We start from the raw sequence: 24,027 nt of genomic DNA, 5'->3' as shown, positions 1-24,027 counted from the left end.
CGGGAGTCTGTGGAGGCTTGGTGCCGAGAGTGTGGTCCCTGTGCACTGAGAAGACGGGACGAAGCCAGCCAGAAGGCCCCTCTACGACCAATCATTACCCACTGGAGTTGGTCGCTCTGGACCACGTCAAGCTCACCACTAGCCGAAGTGGGTACACCTACACCCTGACCATCGTGGACCACTATTGGAGATTCATGGTGGTTGTCCCAGTCAAAGATCTGACCGGACATACCGCAGCTAGAGCATTCCAGGCCTACTTTTGCCGACCGCACGGATACCCGGAGACTGCTTACGGACCAGGGTTCAGCCTTTGAAGCAGAGGTGTTTCAAGAATTCTGCCAATTGTATGGTTGTAAGAAGATCAGGACCACCCCATATCATGCCCAGACTAATGGGATGTGTGAGAAAACGGTTGGAAGAGCGGAACCTGTGGCCAGAAAAGCTGCCTGATCTCAGACATCTACAACAACATTCCCTGTAGCGCTACCAAATGCACACCCGCGTATCTGATGAGAGCCCGACCGGGCCGGCTGCCGGTGGACCTGGAAATGGACTTGGACGCTCCAGAGGCCCTTCCTTCGACTGCTGACTGGGACACCCGGCGGAGAGCGCAGTACCGACAGGTCCAGGAGTACGTGGAAAGAAACCTGTGTCGGAGCCGGGAACAGCAAAAACAGTGCTTCAACAGGCGGGCTCCAGCTGGTCCCTTTAAGCCTGGGGATGTAGTGCTAAAACGGAAAAGAAGAACCCATAAGCTTGATGACCAGTGGGAGAAAACCCCGTATGTCATACAACCCACTGAATGGGAGAATGAGAAGGCCTACCAGATTAGTTGTGGCCAGGGGAAGACTTCGGCCACAGTTTCCAGGGACCACCTGAAGAGGTGTCCACCTCCATTGAGGTTGGAAGCTGAAGTCCCGGCCCCCAGACCAACCGGGGAGAAAGAAAAAGAGGTGATTCACACAGTGATGGGTGATTTCCCAGCGGACTGGCCTACGCAGAACGGCGCGGTGATTATTCCGGTAATAATGTTCCCACAACACGTGGAAGAAACGGAGACAGAAACGCCCGCCAGTGAGTCACTCGAACAGGCACCCAGGGACGCACCTCTACCCCCTCCCCTTGGGTCTCCACTTGCCATACCTGCAATCAGGGAAGAGGAACTGACTGTCTCCTCTGTCCCCTTGCCCTCCACTGATAACATTGGGCCCAGAAGGTCCACACGCCCCAACCTAGGTCGACCCCTACTTAGGTACAGGGAAACTATCATTTAGGGGTGTCGTATGTTAATTGTGTAAATATGTGAGTGAATGAAAATGAATCAAACCGAAAAATCATCTGATTGCCATCCGAGAAGAGAACCGTCCCCGTTGGGACTGGAGTTGCCCTGTTATTAAGTTCACCCCCCCATACTTACATGAGAAACTCCTCATGAACATGGCCGAGAACTAGCAGGCCACCCACGAACTGGTGGGTTTGTAAATAGCGTTGTGGGGTGGATACCGTTGCCACCTCTGGAGAGGCTAATTTGGAGGATGGGCCTGGAGGAAAGAGATGGCCCAGGCCCGCCACTACCGTAACCGGTGGCAATCCTCCGGGGGTCAGGGGCCCCCCCTGGACGTGGGGTCCACTGAAGTGACAGTCGGGTGCGAGTTACCGTACCCGTTCGGGCAACTTGGACTGGGGTCAAGGGGTGCTGCCCACTTCTTAGGGGCAGCATCAGGGCTAGGTTGCTTGGGTGGGAGAGCGGAAGACATCCGTCCATCCGTCTGATTAAAAATGTTTATATGTGCAACGTTAAAGTGACCAAAAGAATGCTTATGTTTTAAACGTTTACCGTTACCATGTTATTTATATTTTACAGTTTTGAACAAAAATAAAACCGGTGATGGACGGGCAGCCCGTGGACGGTCTGCGTTTTACCAAGAGGGAATGTGGCACCCTGGACTAGCCAGGTCGTCACAGGTAACACACACACACACACACCCCACCCCCGGACAGTTACATTAGCCAGACACAAAAACCCTTGTTGCTTCCCTCCAGGGTCTGATGTCCACACCAGGTGGGGCGGAGCCAGGCAGTTGGCCCCACCCACCGAATAGTTCACAGGGCTGGAGGCAGGAAAAGTAGCAGTTGAGTTGAGGAGTTTGGTTCAGGATGTGACAGAGAGAGGTCACGTACTGCAGGTGTCTGGGTCATAGCCCAGGCACTGACAGCAAGGCTGGCAGACGGTGGTGGCCATCTGCAGAAGTTGGTGGAACTCCGCAGAGTCGTAAGGACCGGGGCTGGGCGGTGGCCCACCGGTACCGGACCGAGGAACGGAGTGAAGCCAAGCACACACAGGCAGGGCCATCGGACCCCGACAAGGCTTGGAGCCGCCGTCAATAGTCAAATCCGAATGTGACAGGAACCCCCGGGGTTCCCTAACAACCAAGTCCCGATTGAAGGCAACCGGTCACACCGTGAGGACATACAGCCACCGCCACCGGTTAGAGATCCAAGGGCCAGCGCCTGCGGGCAAAACGGGCTCCTCCGGTATGTATACACCGGGGAGCAGACTACCGTGGGGAAGCCATTGGAGTCAACACAGTACACAAAAGGTGCAGGGAGAGACAGCCACCATCACCTGTCCGGGGAGAGAGACACTGCAGCCAGCTGCGGGACCCGTCCATTGAGACATTTGGTTTACCGGAGACTTTGTGCATCTTTTGCTGAGTGATTACACCCATGGCATCTGCGCTGTCCCTGCAACCCTGCACCTCACCAACCCTGCCTCCCCGTCTCACCACCGGGCCCAGGGACCACCAACCCCTACCCATGGGAGGGGGAAAACAACATCCCAGCTGCTCCCTACCATCGCTCCCGGGATCCCCGTCACCCGCAGCGGTGGTGCCCATCTTCACCACAACCCATGGGTGGCGTCACGGACTAAATCCCCAACCAAATCACCCCCTTTTCACTCACGGGCGAGGAGCGCCGCTCGGGTCCCCGGATCCGGCCCACCGCTCGAGCCACCGAGCAGCAGCAGCAGCGCCCCGCCGCCCGCGACACACATATACACGGGTCTGCCACAAGCACTGCATACTTACAATGGTGTTGGAACCCACTCACTCCTGACAGCAGGGAAAGCAACCTTCGCTGTCAGCATACAAAATGATGCTCGTGCCCCTATGGGCGGAGCTACAGACCTTTTATAGCCGCCACCCTGGCCCAGGCCACATGGCATGTGGTAATGGTGTCGGCTGCAGCCATACAGGGGCTGCCACGTCATTGCTGAAGTCTTTATGACCAATCAGCGGCTGCCACTTCATCGTTGATGTCACTGATGACCAATCAGTGGCCACCGTGTTATCAATGATATCACGCACATGCTCAGTGTGGCTGCATGAGCACTTAGGCTCAGGATGGTACAAAACTCTAGCCACCTGATGCCTCAAGCGACGGCCAGGTGGCGCTGCAGAGTTAAATAACCCCAATGTGGGAATCAATGACGGGACTAGACCGGTTCGAGGCACAACAGAACCCCGAACTGTAACACTGACTGAGGTGTATGATACAGGTCTTGTGAGCTGAAACACAGATCTTGGGAGCTGTATATACTCAGTCTGCAGCCCCTACTGACACGTAACTAGGAAGAGCTGCAGTTTGTATTATATGCCATTTTATCTCATTCTCAGAGAACCTCTTTAATGTGAAGTTTCCTTTTATTGCAGCATTAATAGTTTAAATAAGAAACACAATGAAATAAAACTTTTACTTCTGAAGTATCAGTGGTTTGAATTTCACACAATAGAATCCTATGAAAATTGCTGTTGTCAATCCACACAGAATAAAAATGTGTTGAATAATTGTCCTAGAGTCCGTAGATTTCTGAACGACACGAGTCCTGGCTGGGTTTATGGTTCGGCTCCATTGAGTCAGGATTGCATTCCTAGCACCAGTCCATTTGCCCGGACCTGTTAGACGATACTGGTACGGTGTGCATGGACCAAAGAAAACCTGCAAAGCCAGTTTAGGGTCTGTAATTAACAGACGCATAATGTTGGGGCGAATGCCAATTTCCGCAGCTACTTCATCCATGCATTCTATAAAGTACATTTGTAAAGTCTGACTTCTGCTATCGCCAAAACTGTGGAAATAGAAATTGAATTACATTAGTTATACTGCTAGTGAAAAATTGTGGCCTCAACAGAATACAATAACTCACCAAAGGACATACTACAGAAAAAACACATACAAAAATCACTCACCAGATATAAAGCCACCAGCCAAAAAAATGGTCAAAAAATGGCAAATGCACACACAGGATGCAGACAGCCCCCATGATAAAGGTTGGAGTTACACAGGTGCAGAATACCGATGCAACAACCACCCACAGCCTAACATATCAGGAGGGGGCATTAAAACTTCACACTAATGAGATTTAACATAGGGCGCCAGTCACACAGGTATGTGCAATACACAGTGTCTAGGCCACAGCCTATTGATAACGCCCTTCTGTTAGATCAGACGGGTTGCCCAGCACCAAATGAGTGCACCAACACAAATGACAGACATCCCAAGGGGCCGGCTGCATTCTGCGGAAATTGTGCGATAAAATATGATAAAAAAATTATATCAAATGTGAGGTATTGGTCATATTTTGGCCAAAATACATAAGCTCATAACCCAAACGTCAAGGGTCCCCACGCTTACGAGTCCCTAACTGCATTAAAATTACTCACCAAAGAGCATACTTCGGAAAAACGTGTACAAAAATCATTCACCAGAAATAAAGCCACCAGCCAAAAAAATGGTCAAAATATGGCAAATGCACATGCAGGATGCATACGGCCTCCAATGATAAAGGTTGGAGTTAGGCTGTGGGTGGTTGTTTTTTTTGGTATTCTGCACCTGTGTAACTCCAACCTTTATCATGGGGGGCCGTCTACATCCTGCGTGTGCATTTGCCATTTTTTGACCATTTTTTTGGCTACTGGCTTTATTTCTGGTGATTTTTGCATACGCCACAACAGAATACAATTCATCATCTTTGGGGCCCTGGTCTTTTTATTAGGATGTAGAAGGTTTGGTAGGTGAGGTATACCTTTTTGGCATTTATAATATGAAATTATTGAGCTTGACTACTTAAAATGAGTGCAACTTTGAATGCCCAAATGGACAATCTTTACCATGGTTTTTCAAGTATTAGATCCTTCAGGAAACATTGTTTTTTTTCCTGAAATGTTTTTTTGTAAACTTTGCTTGACCATGTTTTGTATTACATAAACTATTGAGCGACATCTAAGTGGCAGCACCTGAAGAAGTGTCGGGTCACATCTTTTTACCGATTTGCCTCTTTGGAAACCTGAAGCGTTTAAAAGAAGCTCAAAGGATTAAATGTGGACATCGGGTCATTTTCCCATCGCTATACCTATGGTCTTTCTTTTTAATGTTTACTTAGCAATTTTTCATGCAGTACATGGACTGCACTCGCCTGAAAAGAGATATCATGTGCACAAATCCTAATGTGCCTCCTCTAGGACAATGAATGTGTAATTTTAAGTTAATTATTTTTATTAAAATTTGAATAATAAACCTAGTTAATACTATTGAAATAACTACTGTATTTAATAAAATCTTTGTATAGGAAACATATGTTGTATCTGGAGCTCATAAATAAACTCTATTTGTATAGAGTTGACTGCATAAATTTACAGAACATTCTTCCATGAGAAATAAACCATCTGTGCCAAAAAACTCTTTTCTCCCATTTCCTGTTTTCCTGCTAGACTCTAATTTGAAAAAAATGCCTTTTCGTTAATACAAACTTTACCTTTTCCCATAAAACAAGATAAATAACAAGTTTTATTTCTGTAAAGGGCAACGAAAAGGGGCTAACTAGATAAGCACTGCAGATTCCTCCCCAGCTTAAGGGGGGAGCAAATTATAGCACCACCAATTTTATTAAAGGGAACCTGTCAGCAAATTAGTACCACTTAAGCTGCGGCCACCACCAGTAAGCTCTTATATACAGCATTTCTAGAATATTGTATATAAGTGCCCAGGCCGATATGTATAATAGAAAAAACAACTTTTATTATACCTGTGTCGCCCCTGCAGCGGTCGAACGGCTTGGATCCGGATGTTACTGCACGTGGCTCGAGGGTCTTCGGACCCGGGAGCTAAGGGTCACACCCGAATGAAAAAGGGGGGTATTTACAGGGTAGATATATAGTTCATGACGCCACACGTGGTGTGCGGTAATAGGGAGTACCGACACTGCTGTTGAGAGTACCCAGGGTGATGGAGTGGGGCAGCTAGATGACGTTACCCTCCACGGGTAGGGAAAGGCCCCGGTACCCCGAATGGTTGTGTACTGTCCCCATGTCAGCTGCCGAGCCGCTCGGATCCGGAACTGTGGTGGCTTGAGGGGTCTCCGGACCCGGGGGTTCATGCGGACACTCGAATTTAAGAGGGTATGTACAGGGGATTTTGGAAGTTCGTGATGCCACCCACGGTGCGTGGTAAGGTAGAGTACCACCGCTGGTGTTGGGGAGCCCGGTGGCGGTGGTGCGGCAGCCAGGTGTTTAACCCCTCCGTGGATAGGGGGTTGCTGCCCCGGGGCCCGGTGATGCTGTTAAGGGGCTATTAGGAAAGGGAAGGTTTCTGCGTACTCACTCAGTCCAAGAATACTGACACCGACAACTCGCAAACCAGAATTCTGAGCACCGCTGCAGCATGGAGGGAGTACGCTTGGATCCGTGCCCTTGGTGTTGCTTGTTAGCCTGTGACCTTCTCCGTGGCACCTTCTTCTCTGTTTGGACCCTATGGTATGGAACTAACTGTATTGTGGGAAAGTCCTATCCCATCGTTGCGCTAGTACCCCGATTTTGGAGCGGGTGAGGGATGAATCTTGAAGACTTCACTCCCGTCGGGTAAATTACCAGGAAGCGTGAAGCTACTTCCCGGCCTAGGGTCCACGTATCCCGCTGTGCCCTGGCCCTTGACCGAAGATGGCTCAAGGCCGCCGGCTGCCCTCCTCAGCAGTCCGTGCCCCTTGACACGATCCAGGTTGACCGGGGTTCCAGCAACTAACAGGCCCAGACCAACGTCTGCCACCTAGTACACAAGGAGCCCTGCTCCTGACCTCCTCTCTCCTTCACCTCCAACACAACACTCCTTGACCTCTCCTCTCGAGAGTCACCACTCAACTCCTTTTCACTTTTTCACTTTCCCTACCAACCCCCCCAAGTGGGTGGCCCTATTCTCTTCAGGTCCCCCAATGGTGTGTCTGGTGGGTGTGGTGCAAAGTGTTCCTAGGGTTTTGATTAGCTTTGATCTTAGCAACACCAAAGAACAAGGATCCGTAACCAAGGAGGATTGGATACTGTGCAGAAGGGCAGATTGCACAATACCCTGTGACGACCTGATAGGCCAGGGCGTCACAGTGGTATGGGGTACAGGGGGAGTGCAGGCTCGCTGATTGCAGGGGTTAATCAGGTACTCACTCAGCAAGAAAGCAGACACTGACAACGTAGTAAACCAAGTCTCTGCGTGCCACTGCCCTCTTGGGGAGCTCGTCCGGGTCCCATTCCCTGCAGTACTGCCTGGTGGTCTGTGGCCTGCCTCCTGGCACCGTATTTTAGAGTGTTCAGTTGGCCCGTCAGCTTGGAGCTAAGAGTAGCAGAAGAGCTTTCTCTCAGGAGCTCACGCTTGGGATTTCAGTGGGCTGCTTTGCTTGGAAAGCCCTATCCCCCTCATTGCACTAGTGCCCCTAATCTCTCAGCTTCGTGGGAACAGTCCATATAGGCCCTGTCCTCCACAGGTTAATTGCCGGTTTGCTTGAAGCTTCTCCCCGACCTAGGGTCCATGTACCCCGACGTGCCTTCGGTCCCAGCCCGGCTATTGAACTGTGGCTGCTGGCTATCCTCCAAGAGTAGCCAAGCACCCAGTCCCAATCTCCCGCGACTGGGTCTCTAACTCCTCCGGGTCCAGAACATCGTCTGCGACCTAGTCTGCCTTTCCCCTGGGAGCTCCCAACTCCCAGCTTCCTCGAGCTCCTCACCGCTCAAGGGCTACCACTGAACTGACTTGTCACCTCCCACCTCCCTGCCTGACCCCTAGGTGGGCGGCCTTATTCCAGCTTAGCAGCCCACCGGTGTGCATGACTGCAAGGTGTAACTAGGATTTGTGGATGCCGGTGGAGGCAGTACAGCAAGGTGGGGACCCAGAACCATGGGGGGTTGAGTGCTGCACGGGGAGAGAAAGATTGTGCAGAACCCTGTGATGACCTGACTAGTCCAGGGCGTCACATACTCACTTGTGATCAGTCGGGTCTAATGGGCGTCGCTGATCTTGATCCGCCGCCTCCTATCTTCTTACGATCACAGTCCTCTTTCTCAACTCTGTGTGGATGATGTGTCCTATGTCATCCACATGGGAGGCCTCCATTACACTTCTGTGCACAGACACTTCTCTCTGCCTTTCTGAGGGCAGATGAAAGTATTGTAGTGCGCATGCACGGATGGTCTTTGACCTTTCCACACCTGCACATTACAGTACTTTGCTCTGCCCTCAGTAGAGAAGAGAGAAGTGTGCTTGCTCAGGAACACAATGGAGGACTACAGTGGAACCTCGCTTAACGAGTATCCCACTTAATGAGAATTTTGCTTAACAATCACAGCTTTCTGTAAATTTGTAACTCGATTTACGAGAAAGCTTTGCTGTACGAGCAAAATCCTCACCGCACACACTTCCGGTTCCGTACATCCACCGCGCTCTGACCCGCACTTGCAGTCCACACAAACACACACATGTAAGCACAAAACACACACAAACACACATGCACGCACGCACATACAATATTATGCTCACCGTACCTTTCGTTCCACCGCCGGTCTCATGGTTCTTGTACTTCCCAGGTACATCACGACGTCCTCGCGGCGAACTATAAGACCCAGGAGGCCGGCGATGGAACGGAAAGTAAGGTGAGCCTATAATATAGTGTACCTTTCGTTTCATCGCCGGCCTCCTGGGTCCTGTAGTTCGTCGCTCCGCTCCAGTCCAGGCTGTGCATTGACATCCATAGCGACGAGGCAGGAACTTCCTGTCACCGCTACTGAAAGGCAGCGCGCTGGCCAATCAGAGGCAAGTGGCTCTGCCTTTGACGTCAGCGCTCTGGCCGCCGAAGTTCCTCCCTCGTCGTTATGGTAACCCGATACACAGCCCGGCCCCGTACCAGAGAACAGCAAGTCCCAGGAGACCGGCGATGGAACGAAAGGTAAGGTGAGTATATATGTGCGTGTGCGTGCGTGCTTGTGTGCTTGTGTGTTTGTGTGTGTTTGTGTGAGTTTGTACGTGTTTGTGTGAATTTGTGCATGTGTGGAATGACAGAATAGGGGACCAGGATGGGACATTTAACAAGTTGTGGAACGAATTGTCTGAGCTTGCATTGTTTCCTATGGGAAACCTTGCTTTGCTGAACGAGTAACTTGGTTACAAAGCACACTCCCAGAACGGATTGTTCTCGTTAAGCAAGGTTCCACTGTACTCATCATCCACCCAAAGCAAAGGAGGAGGATGGCAATTGCAAGAAGATAAGAAGCGAGACCAAGATTAGCGACGCCCATCAGAACTGGATCACCCTGCAGGTAAGTCTAAGAAAAGTTGCTTTTTATTGTTACACAAATTGGTCTGGGCCTTTCCCTGTGCATGCGCACTACAATAATCTGATCTGTCCTCATCAGGGCAGAGAGAAGTGTGAATGCACAGGCGTGCAATGGAGGACACTGTGTGGATGACATAGGACGCATCATTTACATGAAGCAGAGAAGGAGGACAGCAATAAAAGGAAGACAGGAGATGCCGGACTGAGACCAGAGATGCCCATCATTTCAGACCGCCCCACAAGTGAGTAAAATAAAAGGTCTTTTTTATGTTATACAGATCGGCTTGGGCACTTATATACAGTATTCTGGAATGCTGTATATAACAGCGCACTGGTGTTGGCAGCAGCTTATAGGGGTCAAATCTGGTGACAGGTTCTGTTTAGCAATTCGACACTCAATCAGTTCTGCTGCTGGACATAAACCATCGGCACGGTGCATTAGTGACAGCATTCAATCTTAACTTCTTCATTGACTTGAGAAGTTCCGTGCACATAACCTACAGTTAGGTCCAGAAATATTTGGACAGTGACACAAGTTTTGTTATTTTAGCTGTTTACAAAAACATGTTCAGAAATACAATTATATATATAATATGGGCTGAAAGTGCACACTCCCAGCTGCAATATGAGAGTTTTCACATCCAAATCGGAGAAAGGATTTAGGAATCATAGCTCTGTAATGCATAGCCTCCTCTTTTTCAAGGGACCAAAAGTAATTGGACAAGTGACTCTAAGGGCTGCAATTAACTCTGAAGGCGTCTCCCTCGTTAACCTGTAATCAATGAAGTAGTTAAAAGGTCTGGTAGTTGAAAGGTCTGGGGTTGATTACAGGTGTGTGGTTTTGCATTTGGAAGCTGTTGCTGTGACCAGACAACATGCGGTCTAAGGAACTCTCATTTGAGGTGAAGCAGAACATCCTGAGGCTGAAAAAAAAGAAAAAATCCATCAGAGAGATAGCAGACATGCTTGGAGTAGCAAAATCAACAGTCGGGTACATTCTGAGAAAAAAGGAATTGACTGGTGAGCTTGGGAACTCAAAAAAGCCTGGGCGTCCACGAAAGGCCTGGGCGTCCACGGATGACAACAGTGGTGGATGATCGCCGCATACTTTCTTTGGTGAAGAAGAACCCGTTCACAACATCAACTGAAGTCCAGAACACTCTCAGTGAAGTAGGTGTATCTGTCTTTAAGTCAACAGTAAAGAGAAGACTCCATGAAAGTAAATACAAAGGGTTCACATCTAGATGCAAACCATTCATCAATTCCAAAAATAGACAGGCCAGAGTTAAATTTGCTGAAAAACACCTCATGAAGCCAGCTCAGTTCTGGAAAAGTATTCTATGGACAGATGAGACAAAGATCAACCTGTACCAGAATTATGGGAAGAAAAAAGTTTGGAGAAGAAAGGGAACGGCACATGATCCAAGGCACACCACATCCTCTGTAAAACATGGTGGAGGCAACGTGATGGCATGGCCATGCATGACTTTCAATGGCACTGGGTCACTTGTGTTTATTGATGACATAACAGCAGACAAGAGCAGCCGGATGAATTCTGAAGTGTACCGGGATATACTTTCAGCCCAGATTCAGCCAAATGCCGGAAAGTTGATCGGACGGCGCTTCATAGTACAGATGGACAATGACCCCAAGCATACAGCCAAAGCTACCCAGGAGTTCATGAGTGCAAAAAAGTAGAACATTCTGCAATGACCAAGTCAATCACCAGATCTTAACCCACTTGAGCATGCATTTCCCTTGCTCAAATCCAGACTTAAGACGGAAAGACCCACAAACAAGCAAGACCTGAAGGCTGTGGCTGTAAAGGCCTGGAAAAGCATTAAGAAGGAGGAAACCCAGCATTTGGTGATGTCCATGGATTCCAGACTTAAGGCAGTGATTGCCTCCAAAGGATTCGCAACAAAATATTGAAAATAAAAATATTTTGTTTGGGTTTGGTTTATTTGTCCAATTACTTTTGACCTCCTAAAATGTGGAGTGTTTGTAAAGAAATGTGTACAATTCCTACAATTTCTATCAGATATTTTTGTTCAAACCTTCAAATTAAACGTTACAATCTGCACTTGAATTCTGTTGTAGAGGTTTCATTTCAAATCCAATGTGGTGGCATGCAGAGCCCAACTCGCGAAAATTGTGTCACTGTCCAAATATTTCTGGACCTAACTGTATGTTGTTTTACATAATGACATAACAAGAAACTCACCGCTTCTTTCTGCTTTCTATCATTTTCTTGAAGTAGGCCTCCATTGTTTCTGCAGGGGGTAACCGTGCAGCTCCTGTAACAAAGAAGGATGCCACAAATTGAAGAGCACTTTTATTACATTTATTGATCTTTTTTTGTGTAATAATGTGTAGTTTTTCACTCTGCAATTGATGTGGATTTGTCATTTTTGTCATGTTCTTGATACAGCTTAATATATAAGCGGACATATGATTAGAATAGAAAAAAATTGTAATAAAATCAAACTTACTATGCTCCAAATACTCTACATATATTTTTATTTTAAGCAAATAACCATTGCATAAGTGAAAACATAGTAAACAATATTTCACAAAAAAAGACATGGGGATTCAAATCATTAAAGCCCCTTTTACACTGCGTTTTGCCTTACGTTCAGTGGCCCCATCGGAGCATCTGTCCGAACCGCCCCTCCCCCACCCTGCAAAACCTGTTTCGGACGCATGCACCGACAGGCCCATTGACTGTAATGGAGCACACTACGTTAGCCTGTGCTCTGTTTTGTACCATTTTTGCACATATACGTTTTCTGCTGATGGACACCCGAACGTACAGTAGTCGACTACATTCGGGTGTCCGCCTGCAGAAAACGTATATGTGCAAAAATGGTACAAAACAGAGCACACGCTAGCGTAGTGTGCTCCATTACAGTCAATGGGCCTGTCGGTGCATGCGTCCGAAACACGTTTTGCAGGGTAGGGGAGGGGATGTTCGTACGGATGCCCAAACGGGACCACTAACCGTAAGGCAAAACGCAGTGTGAAAGTAGCCCAAGACTGACATTTACACGCCAGTCTTAATGAAGTTAAAGAGTAAGCATCGTTTTAATTTTTATGTCATAAAGCAATAGTGCACATGAAAATAAGCAACTTTGTAATGCTTCTTATCAGAGAAATTTTCTTCTTTCTCTGCCAGAATTGATCAGTCATAAAAATTCTCAAGTCTGAGGTAAAATGTATGTATTGAGTGAAAACTTTCCCATTACTGGGATAGGAGATTGCTGCTGTTACTGATGAGATTCTATGATGACAAGAGGAGGGAGGAGCTGGAGGGAGGCACTGGAGGCAGAGGGAGGCACTAGAGGCAGAGGGAGGAGCTAGGGGTAGAGGGAGGACCTAGAGGTAGAGGGAGGAGCTAGAGGCAGAGGGAAGAGCTAGAGACAGAGGGAGGGACTAAAGGTAGAAGGAAGAGCTAGAGGCAGAGGGAGAAGCTAGGGGCAGAGGGAAGAGCTAGAGGCAGAGGGAGGGACTAGAGGGAGGAGCTAGAGGCAGAGGGAGGAGCCAAAGGCAGATGGAGGAGCTAGAGACAGAGGGAAGAGCTAGAGGCAGAGAGAGGAGCTAAAGGTAGAGGGAGTAGCTAGAGGCAGAAAGAGGGAGGAGCTAGAGGCAGAGGGAGAAGCTGGTGGCTGAAGATATAGACATAGGGAGGAGCTAGAGACAGAGGGAGGAGCTAGACAGAGGGAGAAGCTATAGGCAGAGGGAGCAATAGGAAGAGGGAGGGGCTTAGAGTCAGAGGGAGGAGCTAGAGGCAGAAACTATAGAGGGATGAGCTAGACGCAGAGGAAGAAGCTAGATGCAGAGGGAGGAGAAAAAGGCAGAGGGAGGAGCTAGAGGCAGAGGGAGGGGCTGGAGGCAGAGGGAAGAGCTGCCCCCTCCTCCCTTTTCTATCTATGTAGAATCTCATCAGTAATAGTGTCATCTCTTATCTCAGATTTTAAAGCAGTCACCAAGTTTCACAATACAAACTGCATGCACTATTACATTGTGTAGACCCAATGAGATCTGTGTACTTAGTTTAAAAATCTGCATCAAAATAGCTGTAAAATCCTATTTGAAAGAATCCTAGTTTCACTTCCTCAATTCTTCTAATGAGAACTCACCTTGCTCAGTACAAGCTGCAGTTGACAGTCAGGCTGGATAGGCAGAAATTAAATAGCTTTGGATTCCTGCTCCCTATCTTTTAGTTGGACTCATAAAATACTCATTTTAATATCAGGATCATGCAAAGTAAGTATATCAGCCTCATCAGATCTAAGAAACCAGTATTGTAAAATCTGGTAACAGACCTACTCTATGTACAGTTCTTTCATGGCTCCCTTTCACAAAATTGATACTAAGTTTGAATTTTTACTCAGTGTTTCAATCTACTAAGAAGGCTGTTACTGTGACATTCTGATTTTCATGAATATATAGCCGTATTAAGACTATTACAATTATATGGAATGAACAGTTATTAACCCCCCCACACACAAACCTTTAAATATTCTGGTGGCCCAGCGGACCTGAAGCTCAGATACTGGAAGGAGGGATCCAAGAGGTTGGACAAGCCCTATAAATGCCAGAGTAGGTTTTTCGTGGTGAGGAGGGAACACATTCTTGTACAGGGGAACATTATTATCATTCACTCTGACAATGGAGTCATCAAGAAATGGAAAGGAAATGTTATATCCTGTTGCAAATATGACTTCATCCAAACCATCCACTATAGATCCGTCCTCAAACACCGCAGATGATTGGGTGAACATTTTGATTTGTGGCTTTATCCTTATTGCTCCACATAGGATTAGGCTGGGGAAATGGTCATTGAACAGTGGTTCTTTTGACAATGATCTGTTAATTAAAAAAAATAAAAAATTGAAGCCCCCAAAAGACAACATGTATATGAGTCCAACTGAAAAAATACTTCTCCCCCATATAAGGTCTGATGGATGTTACATGAATCTTTATAACACAGAGATAATGCTGCAGCATCTACTTTCCATGCAAGCGTCTATACACCTGTGAGAATGCAAAACACTCGATTAGGACAGTAGGCTGAAGAGTGTGTAATGGCAGTCTGGGACCACAGACACAAAATGGTTAACCCGAATCGACTACGGCTATCCACCCACTAAGCAGGATCCAGAGGTACCTTGAAACCCTTTAAACCCCATACAGGGATCTGGATTTACAGCAAGGTCCAGAAGTTCACTCCTTATGGAAAGGCTGCAGTCCAAAGTCTGGGATAGTCACAAGACAGGGTTAAAACCAAGAAGTCAGCAAGGTACAAAATCAGAACGCAAGAGGAACGTCAGGAAACAGTCAGGGGTCAAAACCTAGAAGTCAGGCAAGGTGCAGAATCAGCAGGCAAGAGGAATGTCAGGAAAACAGGCCGAGGTCAAACAGGGGACAAAACAGTAAGGTGTGCATGGAATCAGGCAAGTGTGTAGCTCAAGCAAAAAAAACAAAAACAAGGCTATAACTGGCAAAGAACAGCAGACCACTGAAGGAATCAAAAGGGTGTGGTGCCTTCTAATTGGCTGGAGTGAAGTTGATAACTTCAGCTGGAAGGCACACATCACCACAGTCAGCCAGTGGTACTGCAAGTCCCAGCCATACCCACCTGAGCTACTGGCACTGACTCCTCCCCTATCACCAGCACGACCTACAGTGGCAGTGGTAATACAGAGGCTCCTGGTGACAGGAGCAGAAGTCACAGGAGCAGACTCTAATGGAGATGTGATAGAGAGTAGGTCTGGACTAGTGATGAGCGAGCACTATGATGCTCAGGTGCTCGGTACTTGTAACGAGCAGGTTGGATACTCGGATGGGCTTAACTAAAGTACCAAGTATTATGGGAAGTCAATGGGAGCATCTTCCAGAAAAATGCTCAAGTTTCCCATTGACTTCCATTATACTCAGTACTCGTCTTGAGTCCGAGCATCCAACCTGCTTTTTTTGAGTGCCGAGCCCCCAAGCATGGTAGTGCTCGTTCCTCTCTACTCTGGACTAGAAATAAGTGCATTGAGTTGCTCCTGTGTAGCCACATGTGTATAGAGCGCAGTATGTGCGTGCTGGGGAGAGGTGTGCAAATGAATGGCTCAAATGAGGCCTGTAAATAAAATCAGCAAGGGGATATTTACGGTATCGCTGAAGTCCTTGTGGAACAGTAGAGCAACTTTCAGAATTCATGACAACCTGGAAAGCCAGTTCTGGTAATGGAGAAACAAGAGCCACAGTTTATAGACCAAAAGGGCACAAAGAGGCTTAATACAGAGAGACGTAGTGGAGACACCCCCAGACATTATTGAAATCATAGTTATTTAATACCCTACATTTTGGGGGGAGTTGTGCTGTTTTTTTCTGACTTTGTTCTGAGAGCCGTAATGCCAGTCATATGATTTGTTGAAGAACTAGTTGTAGCTTTGATGGACAGTATTCATGTTACCATGCAATGTGCAGGAAAATATAAAAAGTGTGGTGTAATGGGAAAAAAAATGCAATTGTACCACAGGTTATTTTACAGCATTCATTATGTGGTAAAAATATATTTGTACATTTTACAGGTCAATATGATTATGGAAATACCAGACTTTACTAGTTTTTTATATATTTTAGTGGTGATAAAAAAGTTTGGAAATTTGCTAAAAAAATTGTGTTGCTAAATCCTGAGACCTATTCTTCTTGTCATTCATGGAGCCGTATGAAGGCTTGTTTTGAGATAACATTTTTATTGGTTCAGTTTTGGGTATGTGCCGCCCCTGCAGTGGATCGAACCGCTCGGATCCGGGGGTGGTGATTGCTCGTGGCTTGAGGGTCTCCGGACCCGGGGGCTAAGGGCCACACTCACATAAAAAAGAGGGACTATTTACAGGGGACAGATATAGTTCGTGACGCCACCCATGGTGTACGGTAATTGGGAGTACCGTCGCTGCCGTTGGGAGTACCGTTGCCATTGGGGTGATGGAGTGGGGCAGCAAGATGACGTTACCCTCAACGGATAGGGGTAGGCCCCGGGACTCTGGATGGTGATGCGGGGGTGCAGTGCAGGGGTCAGTCGGGTACTCACTCAGCAATGAGGCAGACGCTGACAACAGGGTAAACCAAGTCTCTGACTGCCGCTGTCTCCTGAGGGGAGCTCGTCCGGGTCCCGTCCCCTGCAGCACTGCTGGTGGTCTACAACCTGCCTCCTGGCACACAATTTAGATTGTCCGTTGTGGCCCAGTAGCTTGGAGGTTTCCGGGCCTCGCTCCCCACTGTGGCTAAGTGAAGGAGCCTGCTCTCAGACGCTCACGCTTGGGATTTCAGTGGGCCGCTTGTTAGGAAAGCCCTATCGCCCTCGTTGCGCTAGTGTCCCCGATCTCTGAGCTTCATGGGAACAGTCCATAAAGGCCCTGTCCTCCGCAGGTTAATTGCCGGGTCGCCTGAAGCTTCTCCCCGACCTAGGGTCCGTGTACCCCGACGTGCCTTCGGTCCCAGACCGGTGATAGGACCAGGCTGCTGACCGTCCTCCTTGACGAGTTCCAAGCACCTAGCCTCAATCCTCTGTGACACGGGGGTCCGACTCCTCTAGATCCAGACCACAGTCTGTGACCTAGTCTGCTTCTCCCCTGAGAGCTACAACTCCCAGCTTCCTCAGAGCTCCTCACAGCTCGAGGGTTCCTACTCAACTCTCCTAACACCTCCCACCTCCCTGTCTAACCCCTGGGTGGGCGGTCCTATTCCTGCTTAAGCAGCCCACTGGTGTGCCTGACAGGTGTGGTGCAAAGTGTATCTAAGATTTGTGAATGCTGGTGGAGGCTGTACTGCAGGTTAGGTTCCCAGAACCATGGGGGTTTGAGCCCTGCACAGGAAGGGCAGATTGTGCAGAACCCTGTGACGACCCAAATAGTCACATTCCCCATTGGTTAAACGTAGCTCGTTCTCGAGCTACAGGACATCCAGAGGTTTATTTTGTAACTGAAAGAGCAAAAAAAATAACATTTTTTTTAGCATTCTCTTTTTCATCCCTCACAGGGGAGGCATATTTACTTAATTGTTTCAACTATAGCAAACTCTTAGGCGGGCTTTGCACACTACGACATCGCAGGCCGATGCTGCGATGCCGAGTGCGATAGTGCCCGCCCCCGTCGCAGCAGCGATATGTGGTGATAGCTGGCGTAGCGAAAGTTATCGCTACGCCAGCTTCACACACACACTCACCTGCCGTGCGACGTCCCTGTGGCCGGCGACCCGCCTCCTTGTTAAGGGGGCGGGTCGTGCGGCGTCACTGCGACGTCACACGGCAGGCGGCCAATCAGAGTGGAGGGGCGGAGATGAGCAGGATGTAAACATCCTGCCCACCTCCTTCCTTCCGCATATCCTACGGAAGCCGCAGTGAGGCCGGTAGGAGACGTTCCTCGCTCCTGCGACTTCACACACAGCGATGTGTGCGGCCGCAGGAGCGAGGAACAACATCGGACCATTGCGTCAGCGTAATTATGAATTACGCCGACGCTGTACCGATGATACGATTACGACGCTTTTGCGCTCGTTAATCGTATCATCCAGCCTTTACACACTGCGATGTCGCATGCGATGCCGGAAGTGCGTCATTTTCAATTTGACCCCACCGACATCGCACCTGCGATGTCGCAGTGTGCAAAGTGCCCCTTAGAGTTCATCTTTTATAAAAACCTGTGGAACGCTACTGGTTCAGTAGCCAAAGTCTGGCAATTCTGGCAATTTGTTTTTATACCTTTATTTCCTTCTTTTATAAGGTTTTTAAACCTTGTATATTGTTTCTTTGGAGCTTTTCACACATGACAAATCTGATACCAAATATTTATTATTTTTAATTTCTTCATTGCTAAAAGAAAAAATGGGGTTATTTAAACTTTTATATATTTTTTTTTTATATTTTTAAACCACTTTTGTAATTGTCGTGCCCCTGAGGCTTCAGGCTCCACAGAATACTGCACCTCACTTAAGGTGCAGTATTCGTCTTGGATGCGGAGAAGGTCGTCCCCGGTAACAACCACAACCACAAACAACACATAACACGGGTGTTCTGTCACTGGGACCGGGCTAGGGTAGGAGCTAGGGTAACCATCACGAGGTATGGGACCTCATGCTCAGTAGTCAGTTACCCAGGAGGTTGGGCTTCCACAAGGATCCATCCGTGACACATCCGTGTGAGGTCGCACTTGGGAAGAGCAGCAGACAACAAACAGTTCAAGGCCCGTGGTCTGGAGCTGAAGGCTCAACCCAGGATCTTAGGAAAAGAATGGGAATCCCAGGGTTCGCGGGGAGTGCAGCAGGCACCCATAACCCATTCCACAACCCAGGAGCTGGGGTGGAGGGAGACCATTGAAAGGAGACTAACAGAAGGGACTGCCAGCCACGACCTCCGAAGTATCCGGGATCTGCTGGAGCCCATCACAGCGGAGATCAGCACTTTCCGATGGCTGCATGTGTGAGCAGTGAGTAAAGAAACCTTGAACTGCAGCGCTTGTGTCGACCTGTTATTGCTGGCACCCACGCCATCGTGCACCCAGCACTATCAGCGTCTGAGAGACTACCACCACCATCATGTTCCCTGGGGCCACAGCTCTGTCTGCGGAGAGCTGAACCATCTGAGCTGCATAGTCATCCGCCTCAGCAAAGAAGTCCCTGCAGCTGCGGTTGATATTAGCCATGCACCACAGGTGACATCACGAACAACTACCCCCTGCATTCCCATCCCCAACCTTTAGTTGACACTAAGGGTCACAAAACTGGGCCTGGTGACGAGCCACCCCCGACCCTGTGGGCGCATCATAATCATAGTTAACTGAAGTATCTTGTTGCCAGGTCATTTTAGTGGATGCTGAACACTGTAAAAACAACCCTCCCCCAAATATTGGGTAAAGTATTTTTTTTACCATTTCACATGGAATTTTGTTTCTCCATTTTTAAGTATATTGCATTGCAAAATGATTGATGTGATTTAAAACCTCACTCCATATAAAAATGTGCTGATATGACTGTCTGCAGAGAAAATAAAACAAAAGATGCGACTCTTGGGCCTCAGTCACGTATATATTCCATTCGATTTTCATCAGTGTTTAGTTAGTTTTTACCACCAGGGTTTCATCAGTGATTTTCACAGACGGAAAATAAATAAAAAAGGTAGAAGTCACGGGGCACTCAGCCTTCAGTCCAAGATTTATTGTTCAAAATTAAATAACATGAACAAATAACAGCAAGGGGGGGGGAGCGGTGAGGGAGAGCTCAATGGACAATAACAGCAAGGGAGGGGGAGCGGTGAGGGAGAACTCAATGGACAATAACAGCAAGGGAGGGGGAGCGGTGAGGGAGAGTTCAATGGACAATAACAGCAAGGGAGGGGGAGCGGTGAGGGAGAACTCAATGGACAATAACAGCAAGGGAGGGGGAGTGGTGAGGGAGAGTTCAATGGACAATAACAGCAAGGGAGGGGGAGCGGTGAGGGAGAGCTCAATGGACAATAACAGCAAGGGAGGGGGAGCGGTGAGGGAGAACTCAATGGACAATAACAGCAAGGGAGGGGGAGTGGTGAGGGAGAGTTCAATGGACAATAACAGCAAGGGAGGGGGAGCGGTGAGGGAGAGCTCAATGGACAATAACAGCAAGGGAGGGGGAGCGGTGAGGGAGAGCTCAATGGACAATAACAACAAGGGAGGGGGAGCGGTGAGGGAGAGCTCAATGGACAATAATAGAAAGGGAGGGGGAGTGGTGAGGGAGAGCTCAATGGACAATAATAGCAAGGGAGGGGGAGTGGTGAGGGAAAGCTCAATGGATAATAATAGCAAGGGAGGGGGAGCGGTCAGGGAGAGCTCAATGGACAATAACAGCAAGGGAGGGGGAGCGGTGAGGGAGAGCTCAATGGACAATAACAACAAGGGAGGGGGAGCGGTGAGGGAGAACTCAATGGACAATAACAGCAAGGGAGGGGGAGTGGTGAGGGAGAGTTCAATGGACAATAACAGGAAGGGAGGGGGAGCGGTGAGGGAGAGCTCAATGGACAATAACAGCAAGGGAGGGGGAGCGGTGAGGGAGAGCTCAATGGACAATAACAACAAGGGAGGGGGAGCGGTGAGGGAGAGCTCAATGGACAATAATAGCAAGGGAGAGGGAGTGGTGAGGGAGAGCTCAATGGATAATAATAGCAAGGGAGGGGGAGTGGTGAGGGAGAGCTCAATGGACAATAACAGCAAGGGAGGGGGAGCGGTGAGGGAGAACTCAATGGACAATAACAGCAAGGGAGGGGGAGCGGTGAGGGAGAGCTCAATGGACAATAACAGCAAGGGAGGGGGAGTGGTGAGGGAGAGTTCAATGGACAATAACAGCAAGGGAGGGGGAGCGGTGAGGGAGAGCTCAACAGACAAATAACAGCAAGGGAGGAGGAGCGGTGAGGGAGTGCTCAACAGGGCACATACCTGGTGACTGGAGTCCCTTTAAAGTGAACCTGTCAGGTGCAATATGCACCCAGAATCACAAGCAGTTCTGGGTGCATATTGCTAATCCCTGCCTAACTGTCCCTGTATCTAGTAGCATATGACTTGCTTACCCCAGGGCCTTAGGTGACTTGGTGTCAAGTCGGACTAGTCCAGGGTAGTCAGCGGTGGCGGGGCCCAATTCTGTGACTCTTGTGGAGTCAGTTAATGTGGCGGCGATATTGGGGAGACGATACTAAAGTTTATATATGATTCGTGACGCCACCTGTGGTAATTTGCAGCTATGGAGCCGCAGCTGCTGGAAGGGACCTCCGGGGCTGATGTTATGGCAGCTGAGGTGTTTCTTTCTCTCCACAGGTAGAGAGGGTACCCCGGGGCAACCTTTGGGTGCTTGATAAAGTCTATGGTGTTTGTGGACGAGGTGCAGGATAAACCAGACGACACAGGGCTTGCAGTTAAGATGTTTACTCACTGTTCAGTCTTAGTACTGCAGTTGACCGGTTACCCACGGAATGCCAGGATCCGCTGTCAGGGGCTGCCGCCGATCCCAGATAGGTCAAGGGTCAGTCCTGGTGTACCCCTTTTGTGTGTGTCCTTTTCTGACTGGCTTCCTAGCCTTCGACTGTTTTTTGCTGGTCTTGGCCTCCACCACAGGGCCTGTACAAAGGGGGCTGACCGCAGTCGTCTCTTGCCCTCTTCACCGGGGGTCTGTGGCGGGAAGTGGCCCTGGGCGCTTGCAATGATCTCCCAGGCCTTCAGTTTTACTTTTGAGGAATTGTCTTTCTTCCCTCTGTCTAGGGACCATCACTGAATGCAGCCAGATCCCTCCACCTGATGTTGTCAGTGGAACAGGTCACGGGACAATTGCCCTTCCGTGCCCCTGGAATCCCTTCTTTCTTTCTTTTGGTGTCACCTGGGCCTAGCAAGACCCCAGGATCTCCACCAGGAACTTCCTTCTGTTTCTGTCCTTTCTGCCGCTGTCCTCTCCTGACAGCCCACCTCCTCACTCCTCTACTCCTTCTGACAGACTGCCTCTACTCCTCAACTTGAACTTCCTAGTTTCCTTGTCTGTTCTCACTCTCTGACTCCTCCCACACACCCACTGACTAGGCCCCACCCACACCATTGGGACCAGTGATGGGACTTACGGCCCCATGAGCTAAACATCTATGGGGGTTGCTGCCACTATCCCTGACCCGGTGTATGTCTACCAATTGGTGTGTGCAAGTTTTGTCTGTACACCGACAGTTGACCCCATTCTTACCCAGGATGGGATACCACACCTCTGGCTGAGGTGCAATATTTCTGTGGCGACGGAAGCCTCAGGGGCGCCACACATACACAAAGAGATCTTTAGAAAAAGTATTTCTAAAGAGCTTTAATCATATGCTAATGAGGCCAGGGACTAGTCGCAAGGGCATTAGTTCCCTTGGCTAGTTGGCCCCTGTAGCATGTTTGTACACCCACAGGGGCATGCTAACATGCTAATGAATGCACAGCATCACACGCATAGTCACTTTCACCTCGATGAACGTTCGACGAACCGTTCGACGAACCACTCGAACCCCATTGAAAACAATGGGAGGCAAACACAAACACATAAAAAGACATTATACATGTACACTGTGAGGTATCAACCGGCTGTATTACAAAGGGCCGGTATGTTTTGCAGAAGCGTGGATGCTCTGCAATGTGAAGCTGGTTGGGACCTGTGGTTCCACAGGATTGCATTACATGCAGAGCCATGGAAGGGTGTGTAATGCTGATTACACACTCCTTACCACCTGTGGGTGTGGCTCCAGGGGTTAAAACAATCCTGTCTCTGAACCTGGGAGAAGTGTGTCTAGGGCAGTCTAGAGAGAGACTGGCTCTAGATGTCCAGTGTGTGGACTGGAAACAAGTGAGAGCAGAGCCGAGAGCTTTGGGTGTATCAGCCTGCATGGAGGCTGATCACAAGGCTCTGATATTGAGTCTGAGGTGAGTGCAGCCAGGCCAGGGCTGTAGGGCCGAATCTCTCCAGGAGGAGAGACAGACAGGGGTCTGCAGAGGGCCCTGGGTGCTGGAAGGAACCTTGGCTAGAGTTGTACGCTGGCAGGAGCCAGAGAGTGGGGAAGTTGCTAAACTTCCATTATGCACTTATTGTTTATGTTTGAGGGCAGTTTATGCTGAGTGTTTTTAATAAACTGCCAGAATTTCTATGAAGAGACTGTGTACGTGTGTTGCTGAAGCTACCTCACACCGCTGCAAGCGAGTGAAACCCCCACATTGCAGGGCGCAACGTTACAACACATACAGTTAATAAACATTGCTATAACACTTACAGGTCCCCGCGACGTGTCCTGCACTCTGTCTCCCGCCACTTTTCCTTCCGATAATCGCTGCATCCTTCCAGTAACCAGCACTGATGATAGGACCTATCGTGACGTCAAAATAGCATGTGACCAGTCACGTGTCTATTATCTCATTGGCTACAGACTGGTCACATGGCTAGACGTCATTGCTAGGTCCTGTCAGTGCATTTTTCCGGTACGCGGTGATCGTTCAAGTATCTCCGTGTACTGGCGAAATGCTCTGGCACATGATCGAATCCCCGTTCCTGCATGTGGGCGCTCTTTACAGAGTCAGCCCACATGCAGGGACTATCCATCACAGCCGGTAAATAGCGGCACCAAAAATCACGTCATCAAAGCACCGTTGCTATGGTAACCCGCCTGTCAGCGGTGACGTCACCGCTTACAGCCCGCAGCCTCTGGAGAAAGAAGACAGAAGACCAGGATCGTGGAGGGATGAGAGGGAGTAATAAACATGGAGTCTCTAAGTGTGTCTGTGTATTTATTTCTGTTAAAGTATTTTTTCTCTGTGTGGTGTCTTTTTTTAACCCTTTATTGGAGATTCTTAATAGCC

At 48.8% G+C, this 24,027-nt stretch overlaps 1 protein-coding gene across 1 annotated transcript in view; it reads right to left on the bottom strand.

Moving 5' to 3' along the window:
* Positions 1-3,753: 3,753 nt before the first annotated feature.
* Positions 3,754-24,027, bottom strand: part of LOC142250067 (dimethylaniline monooxygenase [N-oxide-forming] 2-like) — a 79,110-nt gene continuing 58,836 nt past the window's right edge. The window contains exons 6-8 of the mRNA XM_075322126.1: positions 14,163-14,518; positions 11,874-11,946; positions 3,754-4,129 (exon numbers count right to left, since the gene is read on the bottom strand). Of these exons, the coding sequence (XP_075178241.1) occupies positions 3,754-4,129; positions 11,874-11,946; positions 14,163-14,518 (805 nt within the window). The remainder of the gene's footprint in view (positions 4,130-11,873; positions 11,947-14,162; positions 14,519-24,027) is intronic.

Source organism: Anomaloglossus baeobatrachus, chromosome 8, assembly GCF_048569485.1.
Source record: "Anomaloglossus baeobatrachus isolate aAnoBae1 chromosome 8, aAnoBae1.hap1, whole genome shotgun sequence".
Lineage (NCBI taxonomy): Eukaryota > Metazoa > Chordata > Amphibia > Anura > Aromobatidae > Anomaloglossus > Anomaloglossus baeobatrachus.
This window is presented reverse-complemented; position numbering and strand designations above follow the sequence as displayed.